Source organism: Enhydra lutris, unplaced genomic scaffold (genome assembly GCF_002288905.1).
Source record: "Enhydra lutris kenyoni isolate GAN:26980312 unplaced genomic scaffold, ASM228890v2 scaffoldscaffold46, whole genome shotgun sequence".
Classification (NCBI taxonomy): domain Eukaryota; kingdom Metazoa; phylum Chordata; class Mammalia; order Carnivora; family Mustelidae; genus Enhydra; species Enhydra lutris.
Genome location: NW_019154130.1, coordinates 14,444,038 through 14,467,253, shown reverse-complemented (window position 1 = coordinate 14,467,253; position 23,216 = coordinate 14,444,038). Strand labels below are relative to the sequence as shown.

Genomic DNA, 23,216 nt, shown 5'->3' with positions numbered 1-23,216 from the left:
CTTCCCAGGCGATTCTAATGCGCAGCCCAGTTGAAGACCAGGGAAGTTCCAGGACCTTTACTCCTACTCCATTCCTCCAGCCTTAGGTGCAGTCTGGGTTCAGTACCAGCATTCTTACCATAGCTTTTTTTTTTAGGTGTGATTTTTATTTATTCTAAAAGAGAGAGAGAGAGAGAGAGAGATTCCTTTAGCACCTTTATTCTGAAGAGCTCTTAATTGCTGTGCTTAGAACCTCTAAACACTGAACATTTGTCAAGCATCAAAATAGCTATCAAAATAAAAAGAGGGACCTGGATCTCAGGAGGCGAGGAGAGCTGTCTGATGGTCTCCCATGAGTGCTGGTGGGTGGGGGGCACATATCCCCTTGATTCTGGGCCTCAATAATGAGTGACCTAGAAACGCTTTTTTTTGTTTTTTTGTTTTTTTTTTTTTTTGAATAAGCAATCAGCTTTTATACCTACAGCAATGCACTTTAAAAAGTAAATACTGCTGGATCCTGTCCTCCATTTGTTGTCAAGTTTTGGGGCCACTTCCCACCCCAACATCAAGCACCCCCTATAATCGTTCTTCTAGAAGGGGCTGTATTCAGGCGCAAAGAGCAATGGCCTCTGCTATCGTCGCTGACCCAGGTCAGGGGGTAACTTAGTGACATGTGGGTGTCTCCTGATTACTAAAGGACCGGGGACCCCGTGTGTGGATCATCCCTCCCTCCTTGGGGGGTTTGGGTCTCCTTCTCTAGCCTACTCAACACAGAGAAGTGAGGTATATAGGAAGTAGCAAAGGCAGCCCAAGGTCATGCCAAGCAACGCATTTCATTTCAGATTAAAAAGAAAAAGTGTGCATGTGTGTGGGTTTTGGCCAGATTTTAGATAGAAAATAGGCTAGTGAGAGCTCTAGAACTAGATTAAAATTCTTTGCCCAAAGTGCTGTCAAAAAATTTGTTTCTGGATTTCAATCCTTGTTGCCCATTTTTTTCTGTGAACAATCAACATTTGTTTTAATGTGAATAATAGCATGGAATACTTTCAGCCCCCCCGAGTTTTACTATTTCAAACAACTGTTCTAGGCCTGCGAGGCATGTGGTATTTATTTACACTGTTGCATGGGTTGTGATGATAGAAATGACAACGACGGTAGCCATGGTTGACATTTATTGAGCCCTTGTAATGTGCCAGGCGCTGTGCCAAGGGTGATATCCGGCTGATCTCATTTAACCCTCACAAGAACTCTTTGAAGTAGGTTGAGAATTATCTCCATTTCACAGATGAGGAGACTGAGGCTCCCTAAGTGGCAGAGTCAGATTTTGAACAGAGCAGCATGCCTCTGGGTGTCCACTGCAGCGTGGATGTAGGGAGCCGTCACTGGGGTACAGCCAGCCGGCCAGCCCTGCCGTGCCAGCCCTTGCCACTGGGCCAGGGAGAGAGGGCTAAGTTGTTGCAGGGAACAGACCTCATGTAGGCCAGGAAGTAGTTTGGGGCATCAGAAAGCAGAATTTCACTCTCTGGTAAGAAGTGAGTGCTCACCGATGACTGGCTCTCGCAACCCTGTTACCAAGGCAACAAAGATGGGCACGTGGGGCGGTGGTGGGCTCTGTCACATGTCCCTCTGAGCCCAAGAACCTCTGCTGGCTATTCCTCTCCCCTTACCCTTCACCCACCCCAGGGTTCATACCCAGGGTGCCAATCCCTGAGGGCAGCTGCCCTGAGTGAGAGGTGTCCTCTCCACCCATAACTCACTGCTTCTCGGGACGAGGCAGAGTGTGTGAGTGACATATACATGTTTGGGTAAGTGCCTCCTTTCTGTGGAGAGGGCCTCCTTCTAGCTCCCTCTCGGGAGGCCATGCTGCATTCTTTTCATGATGCCATCCTGGGCACTCTGTCAGGTGCGCCTGTCAGTCCTGACCTCCAGCTCTCCGTAGAGACCAGCAGAGATCATTTGCAACTTGGCAGCTTGCCTCATAGAATGATAGAGGATAAAGAGTTAAGACCCAGCTAGCTTCAGGCCGGAGCCCTGTGTGTAGTCCGTGCTTAGGAAGCGTACCAGTCTCTTATTGCTGCTGTAACACGTTGCCTCAAATAAGTGGCTTAAAACAGCATGAACTATATCACCTTGGAGTTTTGGATGCCAGGAATCCAAGATGGGTTTTTCTGGGCTGAAACCAGGATGTAGACAGGGCTGTGCTCTGTGGAGCCTCTAGGAGAGAATCGGGTTTCCTTACCTTTCCCAGCTTCTAGAGGCTGCCCAGATTCTTTGGTTCCGGGCCCCTTCCTCCGCCTTCAAAGCTAGCAGCGTGGCATCTTTGACTCTCTCTCTCTCTCTCTGACCCTGACCTGACTTCTGCTGTCACACTGCCTTCCCTCCTCTACTTTTGTCTCTGAAGGACCCTTGTGATAACATCACATCTGCCCAGAAATCCAAGATAATCTCCCCATCTCGGAACTCTTACCTTAGCCCCTCTGCAAAGTCCCTTTTGAGTCCCTTGACTCAATGCCAAGTAATGGATTCACAGGTTCCGGGGATCAGGACACAGACAAGTTGGGGGTGGGGGACTTACTTGGCTCACCATAATAAGCATTAGCTGGGGTTTTTGGTCTTTTTTTTTTTTTTTTTTTTAATTTTTTATTTGAGAGAGAGCAGAACGAGCGAGAACACAAGTTGGGAGAGGGAGAAGCAGACTCCCTGCAGAGCAGGGAGCCTGATGTGGGGCTCTATCCCAGGACCCTAAGATCATGATGTGAGCTGAAGGCAGACACTTAACGGACTGAGCCACCCAGCCACCTGCTTTAGCTGTTTTTATAGAACGGAACAGAAGCAAATTGGCTAGCTTGGGGCTAGAAGAACCAGTAATTTGATCAGTATTGTTACTGATGATGTTTGTTAGGCACTTGCTGTGTAAGCTCACTCTTGCCTCAGGGCCTTTGCATCTTAGTCCCCTTCCCTGGAGCATGTTTCCTTCCAGAACTTGGATGGCTAGCACCTTCTTATCCTTCAGGTCCCAGCTCAGATGTCACCACTCAGAGAGGCCCTTCCTGGTGACCCTTGCTTAGACCAAGTCCCTGACCCATTCCCTTCTCTCACACCATAGCCCCCTGCGTCCTTCTTCGGCATCATCTGTAACTTTTTGTTTGTGGGTTACCCGATGCATGCTGTCTGCGCTCTGCTCCGGGAGTGCCGGGGCCCTGGCTGTCTTGTTCATAGCTGTTCTAGTAGCTGGAACAGAGCAGGGGCACAGTGCGTATCTGTTCTGTGAGTAGGTGAAAGAAGCCAGGTAGGCACAACGCCGTGCATTTAATGCTCACGCTCCCCTCTGTGAGAGGTCCCTTCATTGTCCCATCTCACAGATACGGCAACCAGGGCCTGGAGAGGTTGAAGCGTTGCCTCAGGTCCACGGCGACTGAGTTTATACCCAGGTCAGCCAGCGTTCTTGCTTCCGTCCGCCTCTCTGCCTCGTGGCCTTGAGGTCATCAGAAGCTTCTCGAACCAGCTCTGTGGACGGCTGCAGAACCCTGGCAGGTCCTTTATCTCTGCTGCAGGTTCTGAAAGCAGCTTTTCCGAACCACCGGCTGGCCGCCTTGACGCTGGCTTTCTTCTTATCTAGGTCTGTCGTGTCAAATCTGGACTCCCCTGCCAAGACTAGCTCCATGGAAAAGAAACTTCTCATCAAAAGCAAAGAGCTGCAAGACTCCCAGGACAAGTGTCACAAGGTATTTATTTCCGCAGCCGGCCTCCCTCCTTGCTCCAGGATCCTCCCGTCAATGTACACCAAGGGAGCCGCCCAGGGCCGCTGCTGGCACTGAGCCACCTGATCCATACCGAGCGGGCGAGGCGCTACCTCCCTCGCTGAAGTCTCGCCTCCAGCAGCTCAGAGGGAGATGAATTCAGGCCTTGACGTTGCCGTCAATCCTTTAAATCTTAACCAGAGGAGGCCCTGGATTTAGAACGGCCCGTTCCTCAGCATGACCCAGCCCGATGTCTGCTTCTTCCGGCAGGTGGCGTGGGTCCTCACCTGTGGCCGCGATGCCTCCCATCTGCTTTGAGTGATGCGAAGTCTCTCTTCTTAGTCCTTTAAGCCTCCTGCTTATGTAACTGCGGCCACTGTGTTGACTATGCTCAACGTCTCTTAACGCTCACTGTTCCTGCCCCAGGGCAGCTCTCTGGAAGCTCCTAAAACCCACTCCTTGCCTGGGACTCCTCTAAGAGTGCAGACGAATACATATCTCCTTGCCCTGTCCGGGATTGGTCCTCTAGATCTTTGCAAGGAGATGGGGGGGGATCAAGATGGATTTGGGATAAAATTAAAGTGACGCGTGCCAAAAACCCAACCAAACCCAAAAAGCATACAGGTGAAAAATGGTGATTGTGGCTTCCTTGCTCACTGGGCTAGAGAAGTGACCAAGTGTGAACCGAGTCTTGGATGAGAGGAGTGACTTAGCATTGGTGACTGTCCTTACGAAGAACTGTGCACCCCCCTGGGCGAAGAAGCAATGGTATTTCCTTCCCAACCTTTGGCGCATTAGTGCCAGCCCAAGCCACCAGGTGGTTTCGGAGGCTGCTTGAGATTTGATTGCTCCTAACGGACCTCCACGGGCCCTTTTAACCTGTCGATGTGTCTGTTTCAGATGGAGCAGGAAATGACCCGGTTACATCGGAGAGTGTCAGAGGTGGAGGCTGTTCTTAGTCAGAAGGAGGTGGAGCTGAAGGCCTCTGAGACTCAGAGATCCCTCCTGGAGCAGGACCTTGCCACCTACATCACAGAATGCAGTGTGAGCCTTCCCCAAAGCCCCCTTTCCTTGGAGGCGGCCTTGCTGTTGTGTGTGTCTCATCCTGTTTCGTGACGGCTTCATGAGGCACATCACAGCCGATGGCAGAGTGTAGAGACAGAGAGAGAGAGAGGGAGGGAGTGTTCCAAGGCAAGCTGTGTGATTGGCAGGTTAGCCAGGACCAGGCGGGAGGTCCCAGAACAGTGAGGACTGGGCTCCAGCAGTCCAGGTAGGCTGCGGAGCCTGGACGCGGACCTCAACGTCACTGCGGTGAGCGGCCAAGGGGCCGAGCGCCTCTCATCCCAGCCTCTCTGGCCTGTATCCCGTCCACCACCCGCAGCCTCAAGAGCCCGACTCCTAAATGAGCACAGGAACATGTATTTTGAATCTGCCTGAGATCTCTTCCATTGCTTAGAACCAGTGCAGCAACGAGAAAACTCAGCCTGTAAAAAACAAAAGGAAAAAAAAAAACAAACCCAAAAAACAAAAACCTAGGCCCTCGCTCATTATTTACCATATGACTTTTTTTGGTTTTGTTTTGTTTTGTTTTTTCCTTTCCCTCACAAGAGTAGACTGTCTTCTCCATTGTCTCGTTAAATTTTTCATTCAGGTGTTTTTTTAATGTGGCCAATTAAACAGTCTTAAGAAGTTGAATCACACATTTTTCCAGTTTTTTTCACAAGGGAGAGGAAATCTATAGAACGTGGCTGATTAAGAATAACTGCTATGTTTCCATTCCAGATTTGGCTGCTTTCAGTGGTGGGTGAAGTTATTCAGATATGTGTTTCAGATCTGTATTTCAGTGCCACTGAAGCGTTGAGGGAACCTTATGGATGAAAGGTGTCCAGAAAACGTAAGCCAGGAGGTGGAATGAGACTCCTTGGGGTCTTAAATGGCAATTAGGCGAGAAGGAAGTCATTGCTGCTTTGAAAGAGGAATCTATACCGGGGAGTCCTCTAATCCCCGATATTCCAGAAAAGTCTTCGTAGCCCTCCCAGTGGTGGTTTAGCGAAAGGCTAAGGGATCCTGCTGGTTTTCAGTCCCAGGCACACAAGTAAGTATCTGCCAGGAGAGGTAGACAGAGGGAGGAGGCAGGTTGTGATGCTGGTTTGCAGTTTCAGGCCGGACCCGAGAGAACACAAAAGTTGAGATGATGTTTCTTGAACCCGAGGGGTTTTACAGGATGAAAAAAGCCGGAGCCAGCAACCAACTGGAAGTTGTCAACTTTGCTCCGTCACCTGAAAGCGTCTTGGTGTCTGCGGAGCAGCTTGCAAGCTCCCTTAATGAATCTTTTCAAACCGAGCAGGAACCACAGGGCACCCCTATTAAAATTTTTGCTTTCCTCAGAGCTTAAAGCGAAGTTTGGAGCAAGCACGGATGGAGGTGTCCCAGGAGGATGACAAAGCACTGCAGCTTCTCCATGATATCCGAGAGCAGAGCCGGAAGCTCCAGGAAATCAAAGAGCAGGTATGATGGCTGCTGGGCCACGGGGCGGCACCTCGGACCTCTAATTCCAGGGGAGGTGTGTTTCGGGAGGGGCAGGGGGAGGGAAGGAGGGTGGGGGCGGAGAGAGAGCTATGTAGGTCATTTGGAAACTGTGGATGCTCCACGGTTTATATAAATGGTGGAGCGCTTGTTCTAGCTCCTTTTGAAGTCTGCAGCCCATCATGGCCACTCTTTTCAATTAAAGGTGTAGCTTTAGAACAAAAGTGGCCAAACTGTGGCCCATGGGGCGAATCTGGCTCACCCCCTGTTTTCCATGGCCACGAGCTAAGAATGGCTTTTGCATTTTTAACTGGTTGGGGGAAAAAAAGCGAAGAAGAATATTTCATGACATGTGAAAATTATATGGAATTCAAATTCCAGCATCCATAAATAAAGTTTGATTGGAACACGGCCATGCCCATTCATTTATGTAGTGTCCATGGCTGCTTGTCATGCTACAGTGGCAAGGGTGGGTAGTTGTGACAAAGACCATATGGCCTACAAAGCAGAAGTTACTTGCTATCTAGCTTTTTACAGAAAAAGTTTGCCAATCTCTGCTTTAGACCATCAAAAAAAATATTTTTATAGCTTTTCAGGGGCACTTTAAGTTTTTGAGGGAAGCCAGGTTATTTCTTTTCTTTGTTTCTTTTTTTTTTTTTTTTTAAGATTTTATTTATTTATTTGAGAGAGAGCTTGAGAGAGAGCTAGAGAGAGAGCAGGAATGAGAGGAGGAGCAGAGGGAAAGGGAGAAGCACACTCCTTGAGGAGTCTCAGTCCCAGGACCCTGGAATCATGACCTGAGCCGAAGGCAGAGACTTAACCTACTGAGCCACCCAGGCGCCCTGAAGCCAGGATGTTTCATAGTTTAACTTGGATAGAGAGAGAGAAGAAGTGTTTGAGAGGCAAAGGCCGCATCAGAATTAACCTGAGAAATCTGAGTGCAGAAAGGCATCCCCTGAGTGTTCAGAAAAGAGAATCAAGATGTTTAAAAAGCCTACTTACTCTCGGTCTGTCTGTCTCTCTCCTTTTTTTTTTTTTTTTTTCCTTTCTATAAGGATTTTCTTTCTGGATGGTTCATTTTTATTTTGCTTTATTGTTTCCTTTTTAGCATGGATTTTTTTGGTCCTTTGATGAAACTGTAAATAGAAACTTTAATGAAGAGATGGCAATGAACGATTGGGAGAGCTGAATTATCAGCTACCAGGCAACTCATTCATTTCAGAACATCTAATGGAAGCAGTGATGGGAATGAACATTTTTGTCCCTGAGTAGCACAGACTTAGCCATCGTGGGGAGGGAGCGGGGAGAGGGCTAATGCAGGAGACTCCCACAAATCATTTGATCTGTTAACTTTTCCCTAAAGAAAGAATGAGTGTTTTGGGGTTTTTGTTGGCACAATCTGTGTACCACCTTAATATTTGAAACTGATCAGTTATTATCCTCTTGCTTGATCAAGACATTATAAACAAACCCACGAAGGTAATGTTGGCAATCTGTTCTGGACACAGATATTAATCTTAGAGATTTTTGAAGGTTACACATAGAATTTGAAAAGTTTGCTCTGACAGTTGACTCATTGCCCCTTTTATCAACATAGGTTTTCATCCTAAAAGTTTCAAGGGACAGGATTCTTTTTCTCCCATTAGTTCAATGTGTTTGGAGATTTGCTTTTGGGGACATCCTGGGGGAAATGAAAGCCACATTTGGCCACCAGAGGGAGCAGCTGGTGGCCACGACTTCCATAGAAACTGAATTTTCAGGACATTTTGAAAAGGTACATGCTGGTGGTTGAGTTCAAAGAGATGTCTTTGAGGATTCATACCACGGTTGATATACATGTGGAGTTTTAGATTTAATGACTGCTGAAAGTTCCACCGGGGCGGAGGGCGGGGCAGAAAACTTCTCCGCTTCTGATTTTCTTTCTCATCGGAAGACGGATTTATTAAATTGGCTTTTGGTGAGTTTTGGGAGACCAGGATGTCTGCAGTCCAGGAAAAAGCATTTCCTGCTTCTCAGCAGACTCCTAGAGTTCGGTTTGCGATTTGTCGATTCCTCCCAGAGTTGGCATTTATTCCCCCCACGTTTTCTCTCCAAAGCTAATTTCTGCACAGCTATTCATTTTTTAATATTCTGAACATTGTGCTTCTGCTTAGCCACCCCCTAAAGAGTGTTTGCATTTGGTTCATGATAAAAACACCTAAGAGTCTCAGGCGATTGCTCAATTCATGTACCATTACTAGGACTGCTGATGAACCTTGACCCTTCTTCAGGAAGGAAAACGGAGTTTGAGTAACGCAGAAGGTGTTGGCGTTTTGGGATTTCTGATGGAGTAAGAGTATGTCTTTCTTCCCACAAAACTCTGAGGCTCCATTCAGAAGATATACTTTAGGGCAGACCTTGAAAGTTGTCCACGGTTCCCCATCTTGATCCCACTCAGCACTGACTGACAGTCCATCCCATGCCGAGACGCGACCGCTGTCTCTCAGCTCTCCTTGGAAACAGACCCAGTTATTTTCTCTCAGACTCTTCCTGAAGCAGGGATTTGGTCAGCTGTTGGATTTAGAGGATTTCCGTGAAGGAGGCAGCATTATAACAGTGACTCAACAGATGAGGTAGAATTCCTTTTGCTGCTTGTAGCAAGCTGGGCACCCCAAGAGCTCAGATGGCTGATAGAGATATTGTTTGATTCTGGCCTTCCTCCCCGTGGGCGCCGACAGCTCAGGAAAGGGAAACGTGGAGGGGAAAGAACAACACTCTGTCCTTGCTCTTGACAAAACACAAAAATCACCTACCCCTCTTGCCGACAGAAATTCCAGACAGAAAAAGGAGCTTGAGGGTAAAAGATGCCCAAGATTTTCTCTCAGCTCTTTGCTTCCTCTAGAGCTTAGGGTTTGTTCCTGTGAGCAAGCCAGCAGTACTTTAAGGCACCCATAAAAGGCTTACACGGTTTTTGTTCTTGTTTTTAGTGAGAAGAAAAACAGTGAGCTTTTAGGTCAAAGAAACTGTTTTCGCAGATAATACTCATGTTTTTGTCTCTATATGAATGCCATTGTAAAATATAATTTTTTTAAAAAGATTTTATTTATTTGAGAGAGCATGAGCATGAGCAGGGGGTGGGGCAGAGGGAGCAGCAGACTCCCCACTGAGCAGGGAGCCTGATGTAGGGCACGATCCCAGGACCCTGGGATCATGACCTGAGCCGAATGCAGACGCTTAATGGACTGAGCCACCCAGGCGCCCCATAAAATATGATTTTTAATGCCTTTTTTTTTTTTTTTAAATGGAGGAGGGGATCCAGGGAGGCACAGTGTCCAGAGCCACAAAAGTCATAATCCAACCCTGGCCAAAAGGACCAGAAAGTAAAGGATTCAAGTAAAGGATGCGTCATTTCACATAACCCAGCTCATGTTCCACTCTCTCAGTTCAGATAACTGTAAGCAGGTTGTGAAGACCTTTGGTTCTGGAACCCAGTATCAGCCACTTTGTGTGCACTCCACGAAAGCCTGGTGCCCCACTACTTCTGGGACTGACCTTCAATAATAGTATGCTTATGGGTGGGCACAGCGAAATGAGACCGTGCTGCACTCAGGGCTCATTATTTTCATCTCCCAATTACACAGAGAGGTGTGCTTGCATGAAAACTATCCAGTTTTCTTTAAGAACATTACCTCCGCTTTAGTGTGCTCCTGAGGGGATTGCCTGCTATAGTTGGATGAAAGGTTTGCTTTAGATCCTATTATTTAAAAAATCTATTATTATTTTTACCGGTTAAAAACATGTCCTTGCTTAATTGATACCTCTTCAATGATTTCCTGGGAGAACAGATCTTAGAGATTTTCACTGTATATTGTGAATATCAAAGATGGTCTTGACTCAATTCTTTATTCTTTTCATTTTAAGTCCTTCCCCCGACCCTGAGTCACCTTGGATTGGATACATGTTCATTCAGAATCCCCATATGCATATGCTTTTGATTTTGCTAACAGAATATTTTTATACTTTGCCCCAAAGTTTTCAGAATCATTTCTCTTGGTAAATCCAATTTTGAAAAACCGATTCAAATGTTCTGTTTTGATTTTAGAAATTCATTTTGGAAAAGGTCAGGCTGTTTGGATCACTTTAAAGGTTTGCTCGAAGGAACAAGATAATTCTTTCTCTGGAGTTTTGCTCACAAGTTATTTTGACCAGAGCCAGCATTTCTGACTCTTCCAAATTTCAGGGTGACTTGCATTCAAGAGCAATGTTAAGTCCATCATTCAGTTTTGGTCCCAGAGAAGTTAATGGTCAGAAACCGACATGATGAGTTTCACCTTCCAAGATTCTTTCCACCGAGATTTCCAATTACCCCCTTGCGCCATCTGAAAGGTTAATTTTAAAACTAGTACCATGTCTAATTGTGTTAGGAGCACATGACTTCTAAAGGACAAATCTATATAAATGATTACCCTTGGAAGAAAGCTACATGTAAGCAGTTTATCCTGGTTGTTTAAAGAACATCCCTTTCAAGCTCTCCTGGGTTGCAAACGCCTTCAGGTTCTGTGCTGCTTGTGTGGTATTATTTGCTCAAAGGCTGTTATTAGATACAGGTACACATGTTCCAAATGGTGTCACTAATGATACATAATCTACATTAAAACAGTTTAAAGATTTTTATTGATTTATTTGAGAGAGCGAGAGAGCACGTGAGGGGAGGGGTAGAGGGTGAGGGAGAGAAAGAGAGAGAATCCCAAGCAGACTCCATGCTGAGTGTGGAGCCCTACGTAGGACTCGATCTCACGACCCTGAGATGATAACCTGAGCTGAAACCAAGAGTCGGACACTCAACCGACAGAACCAACCAGGTGCCCCTACCTACATTAAGTTACTTTAAAGACTTAATATACTTATCTCCCTCCTCGCCCTCCCTACACCTCTCCCTTCTGCCCATTTTGATCCATCTCTTCTTTAGGACCACGCCCTGCCAATCTGTCTTCAACGTGCGTCTTCCTTCCCATGGTCCATGGTCTTCTGTCTTCACTGCTTGCCTTTTTTTTTTTTTAGGAGTTCTAAAGTTTGCCTTTCTTCCCTTGCCTGCTCTTTAGGAGTACCAGGCTCAAGTGGAAGAAATGAGGTTGATGATGAATCAGTTGGAAGAGGACCTTGTTTCGGCAAGGAGACGGAGTGATCTCTATGAATCGGAGTTGAGAGAGTCTCGGCTCGCTGCTGAAGAGTTCAAGCGGAAAGCAACAGAATGTCAGCATAAACTAATGAAGGTAGCCAAGCCGCCTCTCAGAAGGCTGTTTTTGGGGTAGAACTCCCGGCTGATCTTAGTAAGAATCAAGGGAATACTAGCTTAACGAGTGTATGTTTGGGGAATAAGGGAGTACTCTGCAAAGTTCCTGGTCTTTTTTTTTTTTTATAGAAGATAACGTAGTTATCATCATCATCATCGTCATCATCATTTGGCCATAGAGATCAAGAAAATATGTTTTATCTCTTAAATTACAGGCTAAGGATCAAGGGAAGCCTGAAGTGGGGGATTATTCCAAACTGGAGAAGGTATTTTCCATTACTGGTCCTGCTATATTTGGTAGACAATCTGTAAACTTTTTTTTTTTTTTTAAGATTTTATTTATTTATTTGAGAGAGAGAGCTCACACATGTGGGAATGGGGGTGGGCTGGGGCAGAGGAGCAGAGGGAGAGGGACAGGCAGACTCGGGCTGAGTGTGGAGACCAGCGCAGGGCTCCATCTCAGAACCGATCACCAGCTGAAATCAAGAGTAGGACACTCAACTGACTGAGCCACGCAGAGGCCTGATAATCTTTTAAATGTTACTCTTTACTGCCAGACATTGGTTAACAATACTCTTGCAATGGATAGAGAACTCTCTAGCAGGTTTATTTTGACTGTCAATCTCTGGGCAACCACATTTAGCTTTAACTGTTGTTATAAAAGGGATGAAAGATACCTCATTTTTTATCATGTCTGATCACAGTAACATACAAACCGAGACACCTAATAAAACATAGGTGAAAATTTCTGTAATCTTAAGGCACTGGGCAACTTTGATTCTCTTGCCATTTGTGTATTGCTGGTTCTAGTAGAGTAGTGTGGAGGTTTTCATGGGGACATTCAAAGACTTCTCTGATAGGTCTCTATTCTTTCTCTCCATTAGTGGGGGCTGGAAAACAGAACAGAAAGACCCCACAGAAACCTTCAGACAATAGCCCTGCACTAAATGTAGCCAGCCATTCATGCCACCTTACCTTTTGCTTTATTTCCCGGAATTTTAATTATAGATCAATGCTGAGCAACAGCTCAAAATTCAGGAGCTCCAAGAGAAGCTGGAAAAGGTAAGCCTGAGGTGATTTTTTTGGGAACTTACCCCTCATTTCCAAATACTTTTCTTTGCCTTGTCCTGGAGCCCAAAAGATGAAAAAGACAGAATTAGTCAGCCAGCACCGAGGAAAATGAAGGGGGAGTGAGCTATTACCTGAAAATATCAGAGTTCTGAATATAGTTTTTCCTTTTGACACATGTCAGCTGTGTTTATTTTTAAAAACCCAAGCTGCGTGAGACTCTCAAGTAAAAGTTCTAATTATACTATGACAGAACCCATGAGGCCAAGAGGCCAGCTTCTCTCCCTTCAGGGGGCCAGGCTCCCTGTTTTGCACATTTGTAAGAGAAGCAGGTGTTGTTCATGGCCCAGACGGCTTTCAGTGAGAAACTGCCCACCCGAAGACTGGGGGAGCCGGGGGGAGTCATCTCCAGGTGGGGGAGGGGGCGGGTTTGTTTTAAGGCATCTTGTATAGTTGGGGCTAATGACCCTCCCATTGGCTGAATGCTGGAAATGCTAATGCATGGCCCACATATGCCTGTCCCAGCAAAGATGGCCCTGTGTTTCCTAGCCTGGTTTAATAGAGCCTCTTCTTACTTACTCTTTGTTGTTGTTGTTGTTGTTGTTGTTGTTTTAAAGTTGTGGTGAAAAACACACAACATTAAACTTACTATCCTAACCATTTTTTAAAAAAAGATTTATCTATTTATTTGAGAAAGAGCGCGTGCATCTGTGCTGTGCGAGCAAGTTGGGGGAGGGGCAGAGGAAGAGAATCTTTAAGCAGACTCCTGCTGAGCATGGATCCTGACTCGGGGCTCGATCTCACGACCCATGAGGTTATGATCTGAGCTGAAACCAAGAGTCGGATGCTTAACCAACTGAGCCACCAAGGCACCCAGGCCATTTTAACCATTTTAAGTATAGAGTTTGGTCGTGTTAAGTGTATTCACGTTGCTGCGCAGTGGATCTCTAGAACCTTTTCATCTGGCAAAGCTGAAACTCTTGACCTGCTGATTCTCCTTCCTCCCTCCCCCTAGCCCTTGGTCAACCACCGTTCTGCGTTCTTTTTCTGTGATTTGGGCAGCTCTAGAGCCTTCTGAGGAGTAGTGTCATAGAGCATTAGGTCTTCCGTGACTGGCTCATTTCGTTTCGCATCATGTCCTAGAGGTTCCTCCACATTGTACCGTGGGGCAGGGTTTCCTTCTCTTTAGAGACTGTGTGATATTCCGTTGTGTGGATAGACCACATTTTGATTGTCATCCATTCATCCGCCTCCTTCTCACCTGTCCTGGAGATGGCCGATGAAAGCCTTCATGGCCCTCTTTCAGCTAGATGTTTGTATGGGGATTCCCGTTTCTATCTAGAACTGTGTTCTCCATCAGAAGTATGATGCAAGCCACGAGTGTCAGCTACTGGTGTAATTTTAAGTCTTCTAGTAGCCACCTTAAACAGGCAGAAAGAAACAGGTGAATTTATTTGAATAATACAGTTTATTTAATCCGATAGAGCCAAAATACCATTGCAGCATATATCCGATATTAAAACATTTACACTGTTTCAGTTTTTAAAGGAATCAAACATAAGTTACATTAAAGATGAATTTTCCAGTCACATTGCAAGTGCTCCCTGGGGCCAGTGGCTCCCGTGTTGGACAGTGCTAGTCTCAAAGATGAAGTTTTCTTCAAGTTTGACCTTTTAAAATTATAATTCAAAGCCAGTAAGCGTGAGACTGTTGGTTTCTTACTCTCAGAGCTTTGCTATGATGCTGTAAGAGCTGCAGTGTCATTAGGATCCAAACGAAAATTAACTTCAAAAGGTGTAGCTTTTTTTTTTGTTTTCTTTTTAAGCAGAGATTTGTGAATTACCAGTGAACTCTGTGGTTGTTATAGACTTTGATAGGTTGAAGAAAAGCTTACAGTTTTTATCCTGTTTTTTAATAAAATTAGTACAGATCCCCCGTAGGAAAGTTAGCAAATGAGATAATTAAATAAGGAGAAACTTTTAAAAAAAATTTTATTTATTTGACAGAGATCACAAGTAGGCAGAGAGGCAGGCAGAGAGAGAGGAGGAAGCAGGCTCCCTGCTGAGCCAAGAGCCCAATGCAGGGCTTGATCCCAGGACCCTGGGATCATGACCCGAGCCGAAGGCAAAGGCTTTAACCCACTGAGCCACCCAGGCACCCCTAAATAAGGAGAAACTTAATGCTCTCAGGGTAAATACATTCACACCTGGGTAGAAAAGTCCTGCTAGGCCTTTCTGTTTGCATTTACTACGTTGCATTAAATCGAAGATACTAATGATTATCAGACACACTCTATCTGCACACCCCAAGAAGGAAAAATTGCTGTCCATTTTAACTGTACAATGCATTCCAAATTCAGTGATGTTTATATATATATATATAATATTTATTATATTATTACAATATGTATTATATAATGCATTCTAAATTATTATATATAATGCATTCTAAATTCTAAATATAATATATATAAACATCACTGAATTTAGAATATATATATAAATTTTATATATATATAAACATCACTGAATTTAGAATGCATTATATATAACATATATGCATTATATAGAATATATAGAATGCATTATATATAACATATATAAATATTATATATAAACATCACTGAATTTAGAATGCATTATATATAATATACATATTATAATATATAGTATATGTGTGTATATATATACATATATGCATATATATATGCACTTTAGTGGAGAGAAAATGCAGAATAAAGTGAATGTGAATGGGTTTTGAAAATCAATCTGGTACATATACACTCAGTATTGCCTGACTTTTCCCATTGAGGAGATCGCCAGCATCTTCTTATGTGAATGACTTTGGCCGTCTTTCTCCTGTTCCTTCGCCCCGGGTAGGCTGTGAAAGCCAGCACAGAGGCCACGGAGCTGCTGCAGAATATCCGCCAGGCCAAGGAGCGGGCCGAACGTGAGCTGGAGAAGCTGCAGAACCGGGAGGACTCCTCCGAAGGCATAAAAAAGAAGCTGGTGGAGGCCGAGGTGAGCAGGGGTCCTCAGCCTGTGCTGGACTGAGTCTGGGTCCCGGCGTGGCCGCCCGTGAGCAGCCGACCAGCTTTGGGCCGTGCCGAGAAGACGACGCTGTGGAACCGCTTTCCCTTCTGCCAATCCCTTTGGAACCTGAGAGGCTTGGCAGCGTTTTTCCCCAAAGGGGAAGAAAAGACTGGTCACAGCAGCTTCAAGTAGAAAGATGTCCTGATAAGAACACTGCCTTTCTTTTCCTTTTCCTCTGGCCTCACGAACCTGGGGGGGATTCACGTTTCAGTCCGTGAACTGTAACGCTCGCCCTCAGTTTCTCTTTCTCTTCCCTCCGCACCCCTGTTTTTCCTTGCCTCTTCCCCACAGACTTAATAACGTTACCTTTCAAGGCTTCAGATGTTACCTGTGTGGCGATGGCCCCCCCCAGGGCCCATGTTTTGGGCCTCTTCTCTCCCTCCAATTCTTTGTTGTTGTTGTTGTTGTTGTTGTTGCTGAAATATTTGATATAATTATACAAGAAACACATGAGTGTCTTCTTGTTGTAGAAAACTTGAACAGTACTGAAGAACAGAGAATAAAAAGTAACACTTCTCCCCAACTCCCCTCCACCTCCCTCACCGCTTTGGTGATTGTCACAGAGAACAGATTGTAGTTGATTTAACCCTCCCCCTGCCCCCCCAACATTGCCGGGCCCTCTGCCTTCCCCTGCCCTGGTGCTGGCGGGTGCATCAAATCTAGAGTGAACTCAGTATCTTCCCCCATGAGTGGGGCTCCCTTCTTAATCTCCCCATGCCAGTCAGGACCACTGTCACTCATCTGGTCACCCCAGGCTTGAAACCTTGACATCGTCTTTTCCTCCTTGCTCCCTGCCATTCGGTCCTATAAATCCAGCCACACTCTCTCCCCCATTCACCCCTACTTGCCATTTCTGTGGGCTTCCTCACTGTCCAGGCCTTCCTTCCCTTAGCTGAGCACACTTAGTCATTTGGGGGCCCTCTACTTTCCATCTTCCCTTCCTCCCCACTGGCTCATTTGACATAAGACTCACTGGCCTTAACCGGAGACTCATCAGACCCCCCTGCACCATCCCAGAGCTTTCAGAGCTTCCCTGTGTCCTGTGTGCACCCCTGAACTTGGTACGTGAAACTTGGTGCCATTCGACCCACTAGTGCTCCCTTTTACCTTCTCTCCTCTGTCCCCTAACTCATCTTACGCTCTAGCTGCTGGAGGGTTCTCCTGCGGTCTCACCAGCTCCCTACCTCCTCCATATTTGTGCAAATGCATCTGGCTTTGTCTGAAGGGCCTTCCACCCTCCCCTCCTGCCCTCCCCAGTCCAGCCTGGGTATCCCAGCACCCTGCAAAGCTCACATCTCTGTGACTTCTCCCTTTGGCTCGTTTGGCGAAAAGGCCTTTTTCCCGCCTGCAACCTCCCACCGCCCTCTGAACCCGATTTTCTGTATGGCCCTTCCCCATCTTAACCTCTATTATGTTTCTTTGTGTTTGTCTTATCTTTCCCAAGGGCAGGAATTCTGTCGGCTCCCTCTCCGTATTTTCTGTGATGCCTAGTGTGATACTTTGCAGATAGTAGGTGCTTGGTAAATATTTGAATGAATGAATGCACTCTTGTAACCCAACACAACCAAGTTCTTGGATTCTAGAATCTTCTTTTCCTCACCGTTGCTTCAGGCACCCAAGACTTCTTTTCCTGCCTTGCGCGTATGCTTCTCGAGGGCGCTCTCCCTCGGTGCAGGCGCTGTGCCCATAGCGGTTACTCCATTAAAACTCTCTGATTGATTCATGATCTACAGGAACGCCGCCATTCTCTGGAGAACAAGGTAAAGAGGCTAGAGACCATGGAGCGTAGAGAAAACAGACTGAAGGATGACATCCAGACAAAATCCCAACAGATCCAGCAGATGGCTGATAAAATTCTGGTGAGCAGGAACAAAAGCTGAAAAGTTAAAAGACAACAGGTTAGAGGTCACAGAGGGAAGGGGGTGAAAAGAGGAACGGAACGCCGTCACCCAGGGGAGGTATCACCAAGTAGGTGAATGGAGAGAAGCGGCTTCATTGTCGGCCCCATGCTAGGATAGCACGAGTAACCAAATGTTGGACGTCTCGGCACCGGTAACAGATCCGTAAATATTACTTTTCCGCTCTGTTTGCTACTGCCTGACATTTTAAAACATGAACGTGCATCCTCTGTCATTTCCAATACATATTTACAGGAGCATTGATGTACTTCTATCGGCAGAGTTTTGTATGGCTGTTAACTTTGCGATGGCAATTTGCAAAATGGTGGGGCTTTAGACCTTTAAAACCCAAACCCAGATTTTTGCTTTTGGAGAAGACAGAAATTAGTCACGCAGGGCTGTTTTTCTCAGAGTAGTATTTGTCATAGATCTGCGTTCACCCACTCACTCTCTCTGCTACAGTTGGTTATTAGTATTATTTTCCCCCCTTAATTTCCTTAGATGTAGCAAGTCTTTTTTTAGGTTTGTAAAGCCTCATGATTCTGTTTTCGGCTCTGGTGACCAAATTAACTTCATCAAGGAAGCCCGACTTGGGTGCTACTTGCGGATGTGGTGAGGTTTTTGTCCTAGGCAGGTGAACTTTTAAAGGACTGTCCTTGGATCTCAGTCCCAAAGCCAGGAATGTGTGCCACGTGTGGGAGTCTTAGCGATGACATGGAATCTTTTCATAGCCCCCTTCTCCCTGCCCCTAGGAGAGACCCTGGAGTGGTCGATTGTTCCTTTCCACCATAAGGAGGCAAGGTGGTGCGCAGGCCGGTGCATCTCTCTCTGTGTCTCTCTCTATCACTTCTGGGAAGTGGGTCACCTGCGACTATATGAACTCAAGAATGGCCAACTTATAGACCTATCCTTAATACCAAAAAACAAAACAAACAAAAAAAAAACCCGCAAAAAAACCCAAACCCTTCAAAACTTTACCTGTGTTTGCATATATTCACGAAGATATGGATGCTCTTGAGTAAACAGGTGAAAGAGAAATTGGTTGAATTGTTTTGCTTTAACACAGTCTTTGTATATATGTCTGCACACAAAGGCAAATGTGACTGTTAGTCTACCCTTTCTGTTCTCTTGTTCCATCATCAAAGTTTCTCTTGGCGACTGTCAAGTGTGTGAATTTTACCGTGAGTAAAATTAGATCCTACTGAGATCCCACCACCGCTGTCCCTTGCTTGGTGCAAACGAAGTGGTTAAGTCTCTTGTGGTTGCAAAGTGTTTCTCTGTTTAATGGTGATGTGTTCATTCATTCATTCAACAAATATTTAATGAGCTTCTACTATGTGCCAAGCACTGTTCTAGGAGCTGGAAATGTAGCAGTAAAGAACCATGTTTGCCTAACAGGACTGAAGAGTTTGATCCGATACATAGAGAAAAGATAATGTTTTACAAAAATGACAACAACAACAAAAAATGCCAAACCACCAAGAAGTCAGATTTAGAATATCTGCTTTTCCAAAGATTCGCTTGCAATTAAAATGTAGGAGTAGAGCATTCTCCCTTCTTGGATTCTGTGTTGTTAACTTCCATTCACATATAGACCAGAAATTGGGTCTTCAAGTCATCAGGTCCAGGGATCTGAGTTTTTTGTTTTTTTTTTTTACCTGTTTTTAGACTCTGCTTTCCATTCCTGTGCTCTCTTAGGAGGACCAAAACTCAGACAAGATGATTATCAAGCGATTTCTAACCTAAAGAAAAAGTAAACAGATTTCTTTGTTTGAAGGGTATCTTGCCACCTGCCTGACTACCTTTTTTTTTTATCGGAAAGTGCGTTTTGCTCAAGAAACCTGTGCTTAGACTGTGAAGTACCCAGGACGTGGGCAGAAGGGGGTCCTTACTACTACCATATGATGATGATGCTTGGAAACAGATCCCAAAATGTCATTTGCTTTAAAATATTTGCTATTCTGATAAGACCTTTTCAAAACAGGTAATTGGCATTCTCATTATGGCAAAGTCTTTTGCTTTAATGAAAGACGTCATTGCAGGAGATCCTTTAGTGCACATAAAGCCCTTAAAGTATGTTTTTATTAATTAAAATCCTGTTTACATTTAACGTTTCAAGATCACATCTGTTAGACTGCAATAGATCTTGTGCACCTGGTCTTAAAATTGAACACTTTACTGGCCCCCGAAGCAAAGTCAATGCTTGTAGGCTTTAGAATTTCAAAAGCTTAATCAGTAACATTTTATGTGCATGTGAATCTGAAACTATTTTTCCCCCCGTTTTACCGACATATCCTGTATAATTTCCTCATTCTTCAAAATTTTCATAATTACTTCCACTTCAAGAAAAAATTTCATAACTGTGAAGAGATGAAAACTTGGGATAACGACTTTTGATATTAGTAATTAACTAATGGGTCCAGATTCATAAGAATTAATGTGGATGCAGAGATCTGCATTTAGAGAATGTTTCAGTAGATTGAATGCTGCCTTTTATGAGATCAGTTTATAATACATCGGCAAATGAATTGGTATAATTTTCAAATGAATAACGATTTTGTTTAAAAGCAGAAATCTTAGAACGAAGGGAATATTAAATCTGAACTATTTATATCACTCCAAATTCTCTTCCCATCTTTAATATATATGCATACATATTTAGGTCGTTATTATCAGTGTATTTTATGTTCTACTTTGCTCCCATTAGCCCTGTAGCCTATAAACATGATACCATAGGAGCATCTCCAGATACTCACTTTCTCCACATACCAGTCAGTTAAAACAAAAATCATTCAACCCTCAAAGTGTTTGAATTGTAACATTTCTTTTCTTTCCATAACTAGGGTGAGCAGTCATGTTGCTAATCAGGAAAATACAAAATTTTTTTATCATAATAAAATAACTTGCAATTTAAAAGAAATTGAAATTACTTATTTTCATTTAAGGCTGTTATGACAGTGAAAATGGCCTGAGGCTCAAGGCAGTGGACAGGGGCTTTGTGCTGCACTAAACTTTCAAATGTTGCCTTGTGACTGTCCATTCTCTGTGCACAGATGAAGATCTGCCTTTGTTTGACCTGTCACACTGACAGCGTTCTGATCCCAGCCCCCCAGCTGTGTGTGTATGTGTTTGAATTCTTGGACCCGGAAACCCCAGGGCCAAGGATCGGTGGTGGTTTCCTTCCCAAGAGCCTTAGGGCTAGTCATGAAGGAACATGTGCCTGTTGCTTGTGGTGCCAGTGCCAAAGTCATGTTTCCCGTGAATGTCGAACACACTTGAACTATGTCTTTCCCTCTGCACACCTGACCATCTGTTCCTTTGTGTCCAGGAGCTGGAGGAGAAGCACCGCGAGGCCCAGGTCTCCGCCCAGCACCTAGAGGTGCACCTGAAACAGAAAGAACAGCACTACGAGGAAAAAATTAAAGTAAACACACTTTCTGATTTTCCCTGGCATTCTCCCTCTGGCATGACCTAGCTTCTCTCTCTTCCGGGACACTTTGGGCTCCTTCTTGCTAGACCCAAGGCCTGTTTGGGGTAAATGCTGTCCTCAGGCCATGGTGGGAGGTGTTGAGGTATTAACCCATGTGGGGGATGTTCAAAAAGACATACATATATATTTTACTTATTAATCTCTGTTCTATTTTTAATGTATTTTTCACCCCACTGTCATTCAGTCCATGATAATTTTGAGTTAGCCACAGACTCACCATTCTTTGCTTTAATTTCCTTTCTGAATCTCAGACCTGAACCTTTCCTTTGGTTTAAAGTACATCCCTGAGGACTTTCTTTAGTGAAGACCTGCTGGTGACAGGGTCCCGGTTCTGTGGTTCTAAAAGTGTATTTATTTCACACTCATTCTTGAAAGATGTTCTGCCTGGGGATAAAATTCTGGGTTGGCACTTATTTTTTAGGACACCCTTTGAAGGTGTCACTCCATTGTCTTTTGGCTTATTATTTCTAATGAGAAGTTAGCTGTCAGTCGAACCGTTTCTTTCTTTGACAGTCATTGCTCTTTTTCTGTTTGGCTGCTTTTAAAATTTTGCCCAGTTTTTAATTTTCCAAAATTTTACTGTGATATATCTAAATGCAGATTGATTATTTATCTTGCTTGAGATATATAGGACTTTAAAATATATTAGTATCTTTTATCAGTTCTGGATAATTATTGGTCACTGTATCTCAAATATTGTCCCTTCTCCTTCCTTCTTCCTTTTTGAGAGTTTAAATGGGCATCACATATGATTTTTTTTTTTCCATAGTTTCCATTTCTTTATCTCTCGATGCACGTTGGGGGTAAGATCTGGATAATTTTCTACTTTACTAATTCTTACCTGTCAAATCTGCTATTAAACTCATCCACTGAGTTTTAAATTTCAGTTAGTGTATTTTTGGTTTCTAGACATTTTATTTGGCTCCTTCCCAAGTTTACTAGATTATTTAAGACCATAATTTTCTATTCCCTGCATTCATTTTTAAGCTTTTCTTACTTCTTTAAACACGTCAGCATGGTTGTTTTATGTTCTTTATTTGATAATTCCAGTATCTGATGTATCTGAAGGTCTGATTCTGCTCTGTTGTTTCTCTTTCTTGTTTTTCATGGTGCCAGTCTTCCTGTGTGCTTGGTCAGTTGCTCATTTTCCTTAGAAAATTATTGTTGGGCATTCTTTGAGGCTTTGAATGGAAATGTGTGTCCCCTTTGAGGGTGGCCCTGGGCTTAGACTTCTCTCTCTTCTTACCCTGTAAGCTATCTTACCCTGTAAGCTGTAAGCTATTAAAAATGAAGTTCAAGTTTATTTGGTTCAGCAAGGATCTCAAGTTAAAAACAGTTTTATGCCCATCTAAACTCTCTAGGTTTCTGCTTTCACTTAGAATTTTAGTCTCTAATTTCTTTCTTTCTTTCTAAAGATTTTATTTATTTGACACAGAGAGAGAGAGAGAGAGTGAGGCCGTGAGAGAGGGAATACAAGCAGGGGAAGCTGGAGAAGGAGAAGCAGGCTTCCGGCCAAGCAGGGAGCCTGATGTGGGGCTTGATCCCAGGATGCTGGGATCATGACCTGAGCCAAAGGCAGACGCTTTATGACTGAGTCACCCAGGTGCCCCCTGTCTCTAATTTCTTACTGTCTTGCCAATTTTGGGAAAAGTGTTTTCTATGTTTTATCTAACATTTTAAATCATTTTCCATAGAAAGGCTGGCCTAAATAATCTAGCCCACTATATAAAATACTAAATTCAGTTATTATTCCAATTATTGAAATTCCTTCAATAATTAAAATTATTTCAATTCAGTTATTATTAATAAATTCAGTGATCAGAAAAAATGCCAACTTATCTATTTCCTTTTAAAATCCATCACATTTTCATTATGACTTTGGACCAAGCCTTTAATCAATTCTCTTGTTCTTGAGAGTCAGACATTGGTCATTACATCTTAAGTATGTCTTCCCCTTCCCCTAAATATTAATAGGAGGGTTTTAATTTTTGTGATGATCCTGTTATAGATTTTTTTGGTATCCTCTGTTCCTTTTTTAGAGAACCAAACATATATATGCCCACACAACATTATGATCATCACCCCCCTGTGACCTTTGTGGGTTTTTTTTAATTTGTTTTTGACCCCTGGTGTTACTTCTGGTTATTTTTC

The 23,216-nt window shown here is 44.2% G+C and overlaps 1 protein-coding gene across 1 annotated transcript in view; it reads left to right on the top strand.

The window, feature by feature from the left end:
- Positions 1–23,216, top strand: part of LOC111156397 (citron rho-interacting serine/threonine kinase) — a 219,270-nt gene that overhangs the window by 73,246 nt on the left and 122,808 nt on the right. Inside the window, 9 exon segments of the mRNA XM_022517252.1 lie at positions 3,599–3,704; positions 4,620–4,763; positions 6,108–6,227; positions 11,327–11,497; positions 11,733–11,783; positions 12,526–12,579; positions 15,465–15,605; positions 17,411–17,536; positions 20,904–20,999. Coding sequence (XP_022372960.1) covers positions 3,599–3,704; positions 4,620–4,763; positions 6,108–6,227; positions 11,327–11,497; positions 11,733–11,783; positions 12,526–12,579; positions 15,465–15,605; positions 17,411–17,536; positions 20,904–20,999 — 1,009 coding nt within the window.